Raw genomic sequence first — 14,063 nt, 5'->3', positions numbered from 1 at the left:
TGTAGTCTGAAGATGGAGGTTGCCATGGAGCTGGCACAACAAGGGGAATGGAATCGTCCCCATGGCAACCCTCCTGATGTGGCATGATACCTCAATGCATACTTTGAGCAAGGGTTGAATGAGAAGCAGGCAAACAGTCATTAAGATAAAAGGCAAACCAAGAGTATCACATTGGTTTAAGAGAGGCTCCCCATGTGACACACGTCGTAAACGTCAGGACAGGATATGGAACATCACGTTGACCCAGAGCGGCATGTGACAGCACTGGAGGAACACTGTCAGTACTTTGGTTAACAGATGCTCCCACTAGAGTCAGTACTTACACTGGTGTCAGTACTTGTGTATAACATGGCTCCCACTAGGGTCAGCACTGTCAGTGTGGATCAGATGGTCAGCTGTCTACCAACACACCCTTCAGGGCAGCAGAACCAAAACGTTGTAACTATGACCTGTCCTACTTCCATAGATTGTATTTCTTTGAAAGGGCGTGAATGAGCTCTGAGGTTGGAGAGGGATTTCAACTGTTAAATCCATAATCCAGTCCCTGCAGCAGAGATCAGGGACGGCCCGAGAATGAACATAAAGTCAAATGAGTGCGACCCCACCCAACGCCCGCCCCCGGTGCTGAGCGGGGCGTTCTGGTCGAGAGAACCGCTTCAACAGCCTGACGCTCAGCAGCTCTGGGGGTCGTGTGGTCGGGTCAGCGGTTAAGTGGACAGGGGGACCCGTCTCTTTAAGTTTATGGGATCTGTTCTGCAGGAGAGCTAGCTGCTGCAGAGAGCCTGCACAGAGAAGCCGCTACACTTTACCTTTATTCCTCCAGCCATGATTCAGCAAGGTTCACTTCACTGACGGCCCCCGCTTTATTCTTCCCCACAGTGCCGAGTGGAGCCTTGTGGTGGTGTTCAGGGCGCCACTGGCCCCTGTGGTTTAGCACATCTCTCCTCAAGAAACCTAAGTTTAACATGGACGTATAGGAGCGACTCAGTGAGGAACTTTAACCACTGGAGGGTCTCATGTTGCGGGATGAGGACAAAGTCATTAATCCTCTATATAACAGCCAGGGGACACTTCAGGTTAAATAAACATGTCTTATTCAGCTGATAACCACTCAAACATGTCATGTTAACATTTTAAATGACCGCAATAAAACGGCAACAGAGAGAGGTTTGTTCAGAGACCGGAGATCTGGTCGCCCTGAGAACAAATGGAAGTGTGCACATGCACACGCACACGCACACACACACACACACACACACAGCCAATGAGAAAGTGCAGACACCAGTCACAAAGACAAGGATTTTCCATCCATCCCTGATTTACAATTCCTCTTTGTCCACTACTACCACACACACACACACACACACACACACACACACACACACACACACACACACACACACACACACACACACACACACACACACACACACACACACACACACACACACACACACACACACACACTCTCTTACACACAGCTAATGGAAGTAAAAAGATGGTCGCTTCAGTGCCTAAAATGGTCTGATTGCCAACCTCCGTCAGCTGTAGGGATGCTTGCTCCTCCACCACCTCCTCCACCAGTGACCACCCCCCCCTCGCCCTCAGGGTGGACGAGCCTGTACACCAGGGGCTGTACCACGCCGTAGCAGAGCCTCACTTTGAGGGCGTGGAGGCTCTTCGGGGCGCTCTACTGATGGGATCAGCAGGAGGAAGGCACGTGATAATCAGATAATAATACACATGTTATTCACTAACTACATGCTCTTTGTTCCCTTGTTCGCCAAACTGGAAAACCAAACCAATCAAAATCTTTTTGTTAGCGCGTGCGTGTGTGCGTACGTGTGTGTGTCGGTGTGTGTGTTTAAAACACAACACATATTTAACTGCATGTAGGTCCTAGGCCGACAAATATGAATATGATTGTTCACATGCAGGACCAAAATACCAGGACCGGATCAGGAGATGGAGAGACCTGGATCTGGAGGGGCCCAGTGCAGCGGGCCCCCAGTGCGGCAGGCGGGCCCCCAGTGCAGCAGGCGGGCTCCCAGAGGGGCCCGGGTGACAGCAGCATGGGGCCCATCGCTACGCAGACATGCTGCCACTACCACCTCGTCACCCTGGGGTTGAGGAGACGGTTACCGTGACGTCACAGCCAGGGGACGGGACCAGTCCTCCTCCCGGGCTGAAGGCCTTTCTGCCTCAGACACACACACACCTCCCAGCCACTGTATGATACTCACACGCACACACCTCACACACACGCACACACCTCCCAGCCACTGTATGATACTCACACGCACACACCTCACACACACACACCTCCCAGCCACTGTATGATACTCACACGCACACACCTCACACACACACACCTCCCAGCCACTGTATGATAGACTCACACACACACACCTCACACACACACACCTCCCAGCCACTGTATGATAGACTCACACACACACACGTGGCAGCACAAGAGATGTCCGTGGTGTGTATGCCGGTGCCAGTCGGTGCTAGGGACTGCAGTTTATTTGTTTTGGCGTGTGCAGGAGCAGCAGTTAGATGGGTCGTCTCTGTTGTTTACAGAAGCGCTGCTCTGTCTGTGGCCTTTCCAGACTGGAACTCATTCATTCATGCATTCTGTCCCAACGCGCAGATGTTCCACATAAAGGCTCTACTGTAAGACATGGAGTTATCTCCTTTTCCCCTGCTGAACTCCACCAATAAACATCTACTTTACTACTTTTGTGAGAAAACTATTTATTAAGTTACTGCAACATGAAACTAGGTATTAAGCACGGTTATGTGACAGACCTTCCCGGGCTGTGGACACTGGTCTGTTTCACCTCTCAGTACCGCACTTCTCTGGTAGACGCCGTCAAACGCATTCAGCTCCCTCTCAGCGACCTCAGCCCAGAACCACGGCCAGAGCGCTGAGGGCGTCAGAGCAGAGTGACCCTCGACCCTCGCCGTCCGTCCCCCTGTCCCTCTCTCTGTCCCCCTGTCCCTCTCTCTGTCCCCCTGTCCCCCTGTCTGTCTCTCTGTCCCCCTGTCCCTCTCTCTGTCCCCCTGTCTGTCTCTCTGTCCCTCTGTCTGTCTCTCTGTCCCCCTGTCCCCCTGTCTCTGTCCCCCTGTCTCTGTCCCCCTGTCTCTGTCCCCCTGTCTCTCTGTCCCTGTCCCCCAGTCTGTCCCTCTGCCCGCGGGGGACTTCCTACCACAGTGCCCCCGCAGGCTGGGAGGCGTGTGCGCGGCTCGCTGCACCAGACACACATCAGCACACGTTCATCCGTCCAGGATCAACAGATTAAGGGAACATTGAGGGGATTTGGCTGTTGACTGACATTCTGATGAGGCTGGATCACCGACAAAGGAAGCAGAATAATGTTTAGTTCAGCTCTAAATAAAACCCTACAGGGTGTGTTGTCTTGGGATCCACCAGGACGCACATCACACCTCTAAACACCATAATGGGCCGATTTGTTCAGGGAGATTGAAACATGCTGATTAACTCGAATTTCATGATGCCCTAGTATGTGAAAAGAAAGGAATGCCAAAGGGAAACTGTTGCAGAACAGATGATACAAAAACAATGGCGCTACAATACTCCCCTGCATCGTACAGGATACTGAGGGCATGTTAACTCTAGTCTGCGCTTTGCTTTGAATAACGTACTGTATACATGAAACCTTATTCACCCTGTTGCATAAGGAGCACAAACACACATGCACTGACGGAAGTAAACAATACATTCCTCATTAATCATTATCAATCATAACCTCACTTCCACAGCCCCCTGCCCTCAACCAGTAGGCCTGAAGTCAAACAACCTCCTCTAGTTTACATTCAGCCAAACGATATTTAATAACCCAAGTCATGTGTCTCACGGTAATATTTTATTACCTTACTGTTACTGCCACAAGGAAATGCATTGCAGTGCAGATCCCCCGTGAGGCAGCAGGAGGAGGCGTTCATGAGGAGGACCGAGCCATGCAGCCTGCAGGAGGCCTCTCAGGGGGTCTGGAGACGCGGTGAACAACCGGGGGCAAACTAATCAATAAGCTCAGAGAAACGCAGATTCAGCAGAATAAGAGTGGCTCAATTCACGCTCTCAAGTATTCAGTGGAAGGTCGGGATAACTAATGAACAGCCCAACTTTAAGGGCTATTCATTCGTTATCACCGGTCACAGATAGACCAAGTGACCTACCAAATGACCCTGTGTGCATGTGAATGTGTGTGTCTGTGTGTGCGTGTGTGTGTGTGTATGTCGGTCACTAAAGGAGAACCACAAAGGCCATTTGGCAACGTATCTGTTCTAAAGCCATCGTAACGGACCAGTGAGGGCCACTTCACGGCCCTGGCAGGGCGAGGTGAAGGGTCGTGGCCGGACATGGCAGTGTTGACCCTGTTTACTCTGCAGACTGCAGAATATTGTCAACCATTAACCCACCGGATGACCGACAAAAGAAGCGGCTAATAGTCATGTGCCCAGAGTCTCTAGTGAAGCCTAGCAGGCCTGGGCAGACAGCAACCAACCCAGAGAGAGAGTCATGGGTCCACTGCTTTTGACACTTTTAACCTGTATAATGACAATGAACTAGTGTTAAATAAGTGCTTTATTTTGAAGAAGCAAGTAGACAAGTTTCCAACTTGTTTCCTCCTCACTGGAGTGCATGTTTGGGATTGTAGGAACTGTGACGCAACGATATGATTTTACAGTTGAGTTGGTATGTTCTACAGTTGGTATGTTCTGCAGTTCAGTAGGTGTTTGCAGTATACCTGTTCTATACAAGTAGGCTGTGTTTGCAGTATACCTGTTCATTATAAGTAGGCCGTGTTTGCAGTATACCTGTTCATTATAAGTAGACCGTGTTTGCAGTATACCTGTTCTATACAAGTAGGCTGAGTTTGCAGTGTACCGGTTCTTTATAAGTAGGCTGTGTTTTCATAATACAAGACATTCCCAACTGTTCTATACAAGTAGGCTGGGTTGGTTCACGATAAAGCTCCGTTTTTACGCACAGCAGGACACAGACAACACACCTGCGATGCCAGGCAGACCTTCAGCAGAACTGATAATGTCACTTGTTCTTTAGATGTTTACATGAACTTGGCTTCAGTTAATCCTAATTTTAACGCAACGTTTAACATGCAAAACCCGCAGCGCCCCGCGGATATCACGTCTAAAGACAGAATTCACACGCCCCCGTTGCCAGTTAATTCATTGAAGTGAGCAATAAGCGTTGAACTAAAAGATTCCTGAACCCAACAGCGTAGAAAGAAGTTGAGGACAGGGAGGCTTACCTGCTCTGCAGGCTCGTCACCTGTAGCGGAAGAAGACATGTTGAACTCGACGCTTCTCCAAAGTCTTACAAGTTCTCAAAAGTTGTGAATCAATTCATTCCGTTTGAGTTTAGAAGCCAACCAGCAGATACGTGTTGGGAATTGTTCCACTTGTTTTACACGGAAAGCTTCCAGCCGCGTCAAGGAGGCGAGTGGGTTTTCCCCAGTCCACCCCAGGTACTACACGGTCCGGGCTGGACCGCTCCCGCCACAAGGGGGCGCCATTACACAGCTTTTTATTCTCTACGCGTCGAAGTCATCAATGCTGCCAACATGTATTCATTTTAAACTGAGATGCTGGTAACGCTCAATGATTCCATTAAATAGAGTTGTAACCCCGCAGATGGATGCAGATAATCGACGCCTCTGTGATCCCCCCCCCCCCCCCCCCCCCCCCCCCCAGTCATCATGAGGTGAGGTCATACTCCGTTGCACCACAAGGGGGCACTGTCGTCATAGGAATGTTCTCTCGGAATCCCTTTGCTGCCTATATTTATGATTTCCACAAGGATTAAAAAGCAATTTGCCATGAATCTGCAAATCAGCATGATAGTCACCACTTATCTGAAGGTCTTAGGACAGACTTCGGACAGGTCTTAGGACAGACTCCTCTACCTGGTTAAGAACAAACTTCTCTACCTCGGCGCACAATGGGTAATTTAATATTACAAAAGAATGACCTTGGTCAAAGTCTTCAGGAACCTTCTGATAAGACAACGGAAACACAGAAGAGCTCTCGCTAAATGTTTTAATGAATTGAACAGGGAAGGAATGGTTGCGTCAGGTCCGGTCACTGCATGTTGGCATAGAGGCTCTCGATCTGCGGCTGGAACAGCGTCTTCAGCTCCGCGCGCTTGGCCTTCAGGGTGGGCGTCAGCAGGCCGTTCTCGATGGAGAACAGCTCTGGGTGGAGGTGCACGTCCTTCACCTGCACGACGGAGGGGCGTCGGGGGATTAGCAGGTCGCAATGTATCGTGAAGAGCGTGTTGTTTACCATGAACTAACAGAAACCTGCTGGAAATCAGCTATTTAACTGAGACAGGCCCGTTTTAAACTGTAACTTTCGTTCAGTAGGAATAGTTTCCTACTGAACGAACCCTCAGCTACCTACTACAGAATCTTTCTCGATTTCTAAAGTATTTTATTTACACATTGTTCCAACCTGTAGCCTACCAAAAGGTTAGAATTAACCAAGCATTGGGTTCACTCTGAAAGTGAAATGAAAAGTACTGAAAGTAGTTTCAGCTTTGTGGTACGATCCGTACCACGTGAGAAATCGGATGAAAACAGGAAACCTCTCATCTGGAGTTTGTGTACATGGAGAAGAGTCGTCACCTGTTCAAAGGACTTGAGTCCCGCCTCCCTGCCCAGCCTGGTCAGGTCGGCCAGGATGGCCTTCTTCATCTCCTGCAGAGGGGTCAATCAGCGGTCAGACACAGAGCTCACGTTGCATCACCGCTGCTCATGTTGGACCAAGATCAATTTTAAAATAATCAATTCCCAAATGGACTTTGGGCCCTGGCTTTAATCTGAAGATGATGTACAGATAAGATTATGACTGCTTCATGGTCACCAAGGGTCAAACGTGTGCAGTTTGCAGTGAGGATGTGTAGAAAAGTGAAACATGTTCAAAGAGCAGCTGAAGAGGAGGGGCCCACACGCTACCGTTCTCTGGCAGAGGTCCTCCACAGAGCCGGAGAGGCCGTGCTTCTTGGCAAAGCCGGGCAGGGTCTCTGCATCGGGGATCACGATCGCTATGAGGCAGGACTGGGGACACACGGGGAGGGTTAGCGACAGGCCGACGCTGTGATGTGAATACACCGGCTGACGGTTGGACGCAAGCGTTACCTGTAGACTGTCGCCATGCACAAACACCTGCGCCACCGTTTCACTGCGTATGTAGACGTTCTCAATCTTCTCCGGTGCAATATACTCCCCTTGGGACAACTTGAAGATGTTCTTCTTTCGATCAATAATCTTCAGGACTCCACTCTAACGGAAGAAAACATTGAGTATTCTGACAATAAGCACCATAGTCAGCATGATCTACAAAAATATTGATCCAGTTTGTTAAGTATCCCCTCCTTTGATCATGCTTCTAGCGCATGAATAACAAAGATTATGTTTGTACTGTGACCTTTCACAACCTATGTCTGAAAGTTAAATCCCAAGTCAATGGTTGGAGTAAACATGTTTGTTGGAGTAAACATGATGTTTGTCGTGTTGTTCGCCGTTCCCTCTTACAGGCATCCATTTTCCAATATCCCCTGTGTGAAGCCAGCCGTCGCCATCCAAGGCCTCTGCTGTTTTCTCCGGATCCTTCAGGTACCCTTTGAACACGTTTTTACCCTTGATGCAAACCTAAGGGACAAGAAAAACCTAAGAGGTTAATTAAGTTCACGTAAATAACCCATTTTAGTGTTTAATATGTCTTGATTACAAATGAGCTTCTAATCTAGAAATCATGATGTGGAATACTACAGCTACAGTGGCTTACCTCTCCTTCACCGTTGGAAGCGAAATAGTTCATTTCTTCAACATCCTCCAACTTGACTATGTTACAAGGCACCGGGACACCAACATGCCCTGTGGAACACCAACGCTTTAGGTTACTACAGACCGTGATATAAACTTTTTATTGATCACATACCAACAATTGATCATTGACCTGGACGAGTTATGCATTCAGTGATAGCAGGCGAGAGCCATCAGTGAAGGGATACCAATAGCCTTGCTAAATAAGATGCTACACACCAGAGTTGGCGTCGCCTGACATGGTGAAGGTGCAGCCTGCAGTGCACTCGGTCTGGCCGTACCCTTCAAAGATCTGAAGGCACGCCACACACAACAGCTTTGATCAGTATCCAAACACAGCTGAACGCATTCAATCCAGAGGACATTTTACACCGTTTTGAAAGCTATTCAACAGCAAAATCATTTTAAGAAGAAATTATTCTACATTCAATCCATCAGCATAGTCGACAGGTTTACAGAGGACAATGCCTGCCCAGAGAAGGAGGGTTTCAATACCTGGCAACCGAGAGCTGCCCTCAGGAAGGTGAGAACTGCTGGGGAAATGGGAGCCGCCCCCGTCACCAAGACCCGCACCCGGCCCCCGAGAGACTCCTGAACACAGCGTTATGAAACAGATGCACTCAATAACCCAAGATGGCGGCTCAGTGCACACCGTTACCAGGACGACTTAAGGGCGTCACACGTTAAGGACATTCACTCAGAACCAGGAAGGGGAAGCACCTGCACTTTGTGGAAGAGGAGCCGATCCCAGATGCTGTTCTTTCTGATGATGCCCTCCTTCACCTCAGCATACTTCCTCTCCACAGCAAAGTTCAGCAGCCACTTCTTAAAGGTGGTGTTGGCTGAACTCTGGACCTACAGGAGACACAGGGTCCCCTTTGAGAGTTAGAACGCTGCATCTACAGCCCTCCTTAAGCACAGCCTAAACAGTGGACCCCTTAGCGTTGTTAAGAACTCACTTTATCGTAAACACGGTTGAGCAGTCTGGGAACCACCGGGAAGATGGTGGGCTGGAGGTTCTTCAGGTCGTCAGGCAGCAGTCGGATGTCTCCCTGGAAGAAGCCCACCCTGCCCCCAGCACCATACAGAACCATCTGAAAGAACCACGCAGGTTAATCAATCAACCTCTGTGTATACGAGACGACTGGATAACCAGTTAACACTCTGATGTATCATGGAACCATCTGCAGGATAGGGGACTGAAGGAAAGGTTCTGACGCCACCTACCTGAACAACTCTCTCAAACATGTGAGCCAGAGGCAAGAAGGAAATACTGACGTCCTTGGTACAGGGCACAATTGTTGCCTGAAATAAAGTAACTCATTAGACAAACAGTCACGCAAGAGAAAAAAAAACGCAGCTCTAACCACTAAGCCATTACCTCAAAGCTTTTGACCACAGCCGCTGCATCAGAAACTACGTTTTCATGGGTCAGCATTGCGCCCTTAGGGTTTCCTGAGAGGAATGAGATGCATTAAACATACACACTGTGAGACAAACCTTAGGCCAACAAATAAAGGAGTAGAATGTTTACCAGTAGTGCCGCTGGTGAAGCAGATGATGGCGAGGTCCTCCGGTTTTGGAGGCTTTGATGCGGAACAGAAAATCAAAATATTTTGATCTCTGCTGACACTCTGCCAATGAACACTGGTTGCAAATTTAAGAACTTAACGTTCTGTTATTACTTACAATTGGCTTTTGGAGATTGTTTTTGCCCCGTTCCTGTAAAACAAAGAAACTTTGAGGTGCGTCTAGCCACTTTGATTTCTCAAATGTCAATCTGAGCACAGCGAAGACGCCATCCTAACAGCAGCCAGCGTGTGGCGCACTTCCCCTACCTCCACGTCCGCCAGGGACAACACCTCCAGCCCACACTGAGCCCCCCGTGTCACCAGCTCCGCGTCGAAGGGGTCCATGATGACGATGGTCTTGAGCACTGGCGTCTGCCCCTTCTCCCGGTTCTGCAGCAGAGACTCGGCCTTGTTCTGCTTGTCACAGAGGACTGTCGAGATGTCCGCTGGAATGATGCAAAAGATAAATGGTGTCATTTGCGGGCTTAGAAAAAGGCTGAGGTTAAACAATGTCAATGTGTACGCTGAAGTCCTGGCTTTTGCACACAGTGGGTTTAAAATTAAAATTAAAAAACACAGGACAGGCATAGCAGCTGACCTCGTGCATTATCCATGATAAATAATACTTTAGATGGGGCAAAATCATGGCAAACATTCATGATGTGCAAAACAATACATGTATAAATGCAGCCAGGTAAATATTAGAGAAGACTAGGCACCCAGGGGACGGTTGGCTTTCTGCCTTGTAATCAACAGCATTGGGCCATTAAGTTAATCTCAGATCCAATTACCTCGGTCGATGATGAAGGTGAGGGCCTCGGGGCCCAGGGTGTCGTACAGAGGGACAGCTACCATGGAGTAGGTGTAGCAGGCCAGCTCCCCTATTATCCACTGTCAAACACACACGGGGCAAGACACGGGCTCCAGTCATGGACATGACACCCCCCAGTTTCTCAATCGGAAATGTATACTGCGAACAAGGCACCGACCCCATCGTACAATCTAGACGATGAGTTCCTCCACCTTAGAGGCTTTTGTAGCTTTTTCCTTGGGATGGTACACCTGCTATTCTAAATGAACATACCTCCGGTCTATTCTGAGCAAAGATACCGATGAAGGTGTCTGGATTGGGTTTGAGGCCCAGGTGGAGGAGGCCTGAGCCCAGGTGCTCAGCCCGAGCAGACACCTGCAGGGGAGGAAACAGGACGCAATGTTTAGTTTGAATACGCAGTTCTACAGTCCCCCCAGTCCCATGACGCGCATCTGATAGGCCCTGTCCATACACACACCTGCTTGTATTTCAGCCACTGGTACGGCCTTCCTGGTTTTCTGTATCCCAGGCATGGTCCATTGTCTAGAAACAAGACAAGAGTTAATGACAACGGGCGCTTTAACACTGAATCCGTCTACCATTCACATCATATCTTAGGGCGCAGGAAGATTCAGCACGATTCCCCCCCTCCCCCCGCTGGCCCGTGGTCACACTGCTCCCAAAGGCCGTGACCTGGGCACGATTGCTCCTACATACATACGTCATCACGTCGTAATACGTTAAATACGTCATCACCAAGCGTCCTCCCGCCATAACAACAATGGAGAACAAAAACGTGAATGCTGTCGTCGGCCCAAATTTCAAGTAAACCCTCGACTTCACTATCGCACCAAAGTAAACCCACACTCACGTTGCGTATCCGCACGTGTGTGTGTGTCATCTCATTAGCATCTGGAATTTGGCCACGGCACACCTCTCCCAAGTGTGTCGCGGCCAAGGGGCTGTTCCGTGCTGGAATACGGATGGCGTGGTCACACTAGCCAAACGTTATAGACTTTAGTATGCAAATGAGCTCGGGCACGGGGCCGCGGCCCTAGTGTGAGTGGCCCCTTAATCTCACTTTCTAGTGTCTAGTCAAATGTATTTTACATGAACCAGTCCTCAAAAGGGGCTCCCTTTGGACAGGGACTGGAGCACATGATCAAAGGGAGGGTTTCGTAGAAAGGGGAAACCATAGCTAGTAGCCATCACCTGAGACCTTCATCCCCCTCTGGAACAACTGGTACATGGTCCGGCCGTCCTCGTAGTAGTACGACATCAGGTTGTTGTTGTCCTCCAGCAGAGCACTCTTCCGGGCCCCGCCCTACCATAAGACACACATCAGCATCTCCAGATCACACCTCCAGCGCCACGCTGTAGGGACGTCAGTCAGACACCACAACACGTGCTGCCGCCATGGAGACGACATGGGGACACAGGAAAGGGTACACAGGGCAAGGGAGGACATGTAGCATCGCACCGCAGGGTGAAGGGGACATGGGTCCGGCAGGCGCATGTGGCGAGTTCACTAACGGGGTTAAACATGGATGTACCAGAGGCCGTGATCCACCTAAAGAATAAAGATTCACAGCATTTGGACATTGGATTCTAAAGTTATTAAGTGTTGGGTAGCGATATTGTGGAAGAGGGTATTTCAGTGAGCCACCGGGGCAAGCTTGGGGAAAACATGAGTGCAGGACACGGGAGAACGTCTCAGTCGGGGTGGTCTCACCTCGATCCCCACCGTCTGACACTTGAGGTCCACGGGGGGGCGGAGGGGCTCGGGCCGGGTGCTGAGGTAGAACAGGGTGGCAGCAGCCAGGGCGAACAGCGAGACGATGGCCGTGGTGGGCAGGGGGCTGAAGAGAGCCTGGAGCAGGACCTCCATGATGGGGTGTCTGTAGGCGGGGAGGTCTTTATAGAAAACAAACGGCCCATAAACGTCTGCCCTCGGAGCAGCACACTTACTATCAAGTGTAGTAATCAATCAGGACTATTTTCATATCTCACCTTACTCATTGATTACTCAGAGGTCAAAGTCAACGTGGGTTGTGTAACATACGCTACAAGATGGTACTCTACCCTGATAACAGGTCAAGATGGTTGACCTTACTTGGTTGAGGTAGATGCTGCTAGTCAAACCTGCTTCCATCTTGGTCCACCGTGATGCAACAGAGAAACTCTAAAAGGTTGTGCAGCCTTTTCTAAATTGTCTCAACACATTGCTTTGTATCCTCTTTGTATTTGTTAGCCAAGCGTTGCCTGTAAGCTATGGATATGCACAGTTTGATGAGGACAGGGGTGATTGTCTAAATGAATAAAGATAAGGCAGATAAATAGTTTTCATCTTTAGATGAATGACCACTGACTCATGATATAGAAATGGGCTTTATCAGTTTTGCCAGACCTAGTTCAAAGCCATGCCTAGTTCAAAGTAAAAAACCTGGTCATGTACACTCACAATATATATAACAATGATAAGTTCCACAATGTTATCACTAACAATGTTTGTGATAACTAGAGAGAAATTTTGAAAGCATAGAAGAGAGAAAAATCATCATAGTTTAGCGTAACAGATTATACAATTCAATACTGAAATACTTGTCGGTTGCTTACGGTCGTTCACTGGTCGTTCAGTTTGAGGCAGATGGCATTAAAATACAAAACACGACAGAAGAACTGTGTTGGCTGGACACAACATCAGCCCATCCACGCACGCAGCGCTGTACCTACCCCTGTGAGCGCTGAATGGAAGGCCTGTTCGCTGGTCCTCGCCGTCTAGCTGCTCTCTGGAGAAAGTGACAGACGACAGTGTTGTGTAGGAGAGCCCTTGTTTCTGCTCTGATGCAAACAATGCGGAACTCATAAAAACGCTGCTGTCAACCTTTGAACCCTTGCTGCCATCACTTCCACTGATAATACCACAGCACAGAATCAAATCAGCCGTCAGAGAATAAAAGTGTGCATATTGTGCAAGGGAACGCTTGCTCCTTCCTCCATAAAAGAATCAGGACAGATTAGAGCAGCTTCATTGCAGCCATATCTACTGGCGTAGCTTTAAGAAAACGTGAAGGTGTGTAGTGTGAACTCATCAAGTGTAAGGCAAGCGGTCATCAACATCTAACCTTTCCCCCATTTCTCTCCACTGAGACTAACTTAAAAGTAAGCTTGCAGGAAAGGCTAATTGAGACAAACAGAAGTAGGATCATAGTACTAGTAATAAGTACTAGATAGATATGAGTACATAGTTCTTAATATTTTATCAATTTAAACAATTGTCCTCCATTGTGTAGTTTCAGAAATATATATTGGACTGGACAAGTAACCTTGTTAACTTGATCTTTAGCATTTAGCTAAAATCAAAGTTGTTGTTTTGAAGGACACCACAAAAGATACAGAAATGACTCAAAATGATGTTCCTTCAACATGAGAGATCGTGCTTCAACATGCAGGGAAAGCAACATTACCTGCTGAGATTAGCACAGGTTGCTAACAGATTAACAGGAGCCCCCGGGGGGGAGAGGACAAGGAGCTTAGCCTAGAAACACCTTTAATGTCCCAGCGGCCACCGCGTCGTTAGCACATTCAACTACTCACAGGTGTGACAGCACAACACACAGCACCTGCCCTCGACCTGCCTGCTGCCTGCCCGGGCTAGCTGAGGGCTGCTCTGTGTTGGCTTTAGCACTTTTAATCCCAATCACACCAAATGATTTGTGATTTAATCCAAAAGTTAGAAGAGAAGATGTTCACATTTTGACTTATGCCTCATTCTATCATAACACAAAAAACATCATATTAGTTTAG

The 14,063-nt window shown here is 48.7% G+C and overlaps 1 protein-coding gene across 4 annotated transcripts; it reads right to left on the bottom strand.

Moving 5' to 3' along the window:
- Positions 1 to 5,999: 5,999 nt before the first annotated feature.
- On the bottom strand, positions 6,000 to 13,922 carry acsl5 (acyl-CoA synthetase long chain family member 5). Of its 4 annotated transcripts, none has more exons than XM_056576396.1 (22): positions 13,724 to 13,922; positions 12,990 to 13,045; positions 11,989 to 12,170; positions 11,469 to 11,580; positions 10,735 to 10,799; positions 10,530 to 10,631; positions 10,237 to 10,336; positions 9,713 to 9,891; positions 9,564 to 9,596; positions 9,409 to 9,460; positions 9,256 to 9,329; positions 9,102 to 9,179; positions 8,834 to 8,968; positions 8,595 to 8,729; positions 8,370 to 8,465; positions 8,094 to 8,166; positions 7,837 to 7,925; positions 7,584 to 7,700; positions 7,188 to 7,331; positions 7,005 to 7,106; positions 6,675 to 6,746; positions 6,001 to 6,267 (listed from the first exon to the last, which is right to left on the bottom strand). In XM_056576396.1, exons 3-22 carry the CDS (start codon positions 12,142 to 12,144, stop codon positions 6,130 to 6,132), a joined length of 2,052 nt encoding a protein of 683 aa, XP_056432371.1. In that variant the 5' UTR covers positions 12,145 to 12,170; positions 12,990 to 13,045; positions 13,724 to 13,922; the 3' UTR covers positions 6,001 to 6,129. The 4 variants fall into 4 exon arrangements, with proteins under 4 accessions (XP_056432374.1, XP_056432371.1, XP_056432373.1 ...); XM_056576398.1 differs by having other exon boundaries at positions 11,989 to 12,154; XM_056576397.1 differs by having other exon boundaries at positions 13,854 to 13,892.
- Between the last annotated feature and the right edge of the window lie 141 nt (positions 13,923 to 14,063).

The sequence above is a fragment of the Gadus chalcogrammus genome, chromosome 18, assembly GCF_026213295.1.
Source record: "Gadus chalcogrammus isolate NIFS_2021 chromosome 18, NIFS_Gcha_1.0, whole genome shotgun sequence".
Classification (NCBI taxonomy): domain Eukaryota; kingdom Metazoa; phylum Chordata; class Actinopteri; order Gadiformes; family Gadidae; genus Gadus; species Gadus chalcogrammus.
This window is presented reverse-complemented; position numbering and strand designations above follow the sequence as displayed.

Bases quoted from the DNA above. Each gene is read 5' to 3' on its own strand.
- acsl5 (XM_056576396.1), bottom strand. From the start codon at position 12,144: ATGGAGGTCCTGCTCCAGGCTCTCTTCAGCCCCCTGCCCACCACGGCC. The intron at 10,800-11,468 runs GTGATGGCTACT...TCTTGTTTCTAG, and splicing joins GAGGGGGATGAAGGTCTCAG to ACAATGGACCATGCCTGGGA. The intron at 6,268-6,674 runs GTGACGACTCTT...TCCGTCGTGCAG, and splicing joins GACTCAAGTCCTTTGAACAG to GTGAAGGACGTGCACCTCCA.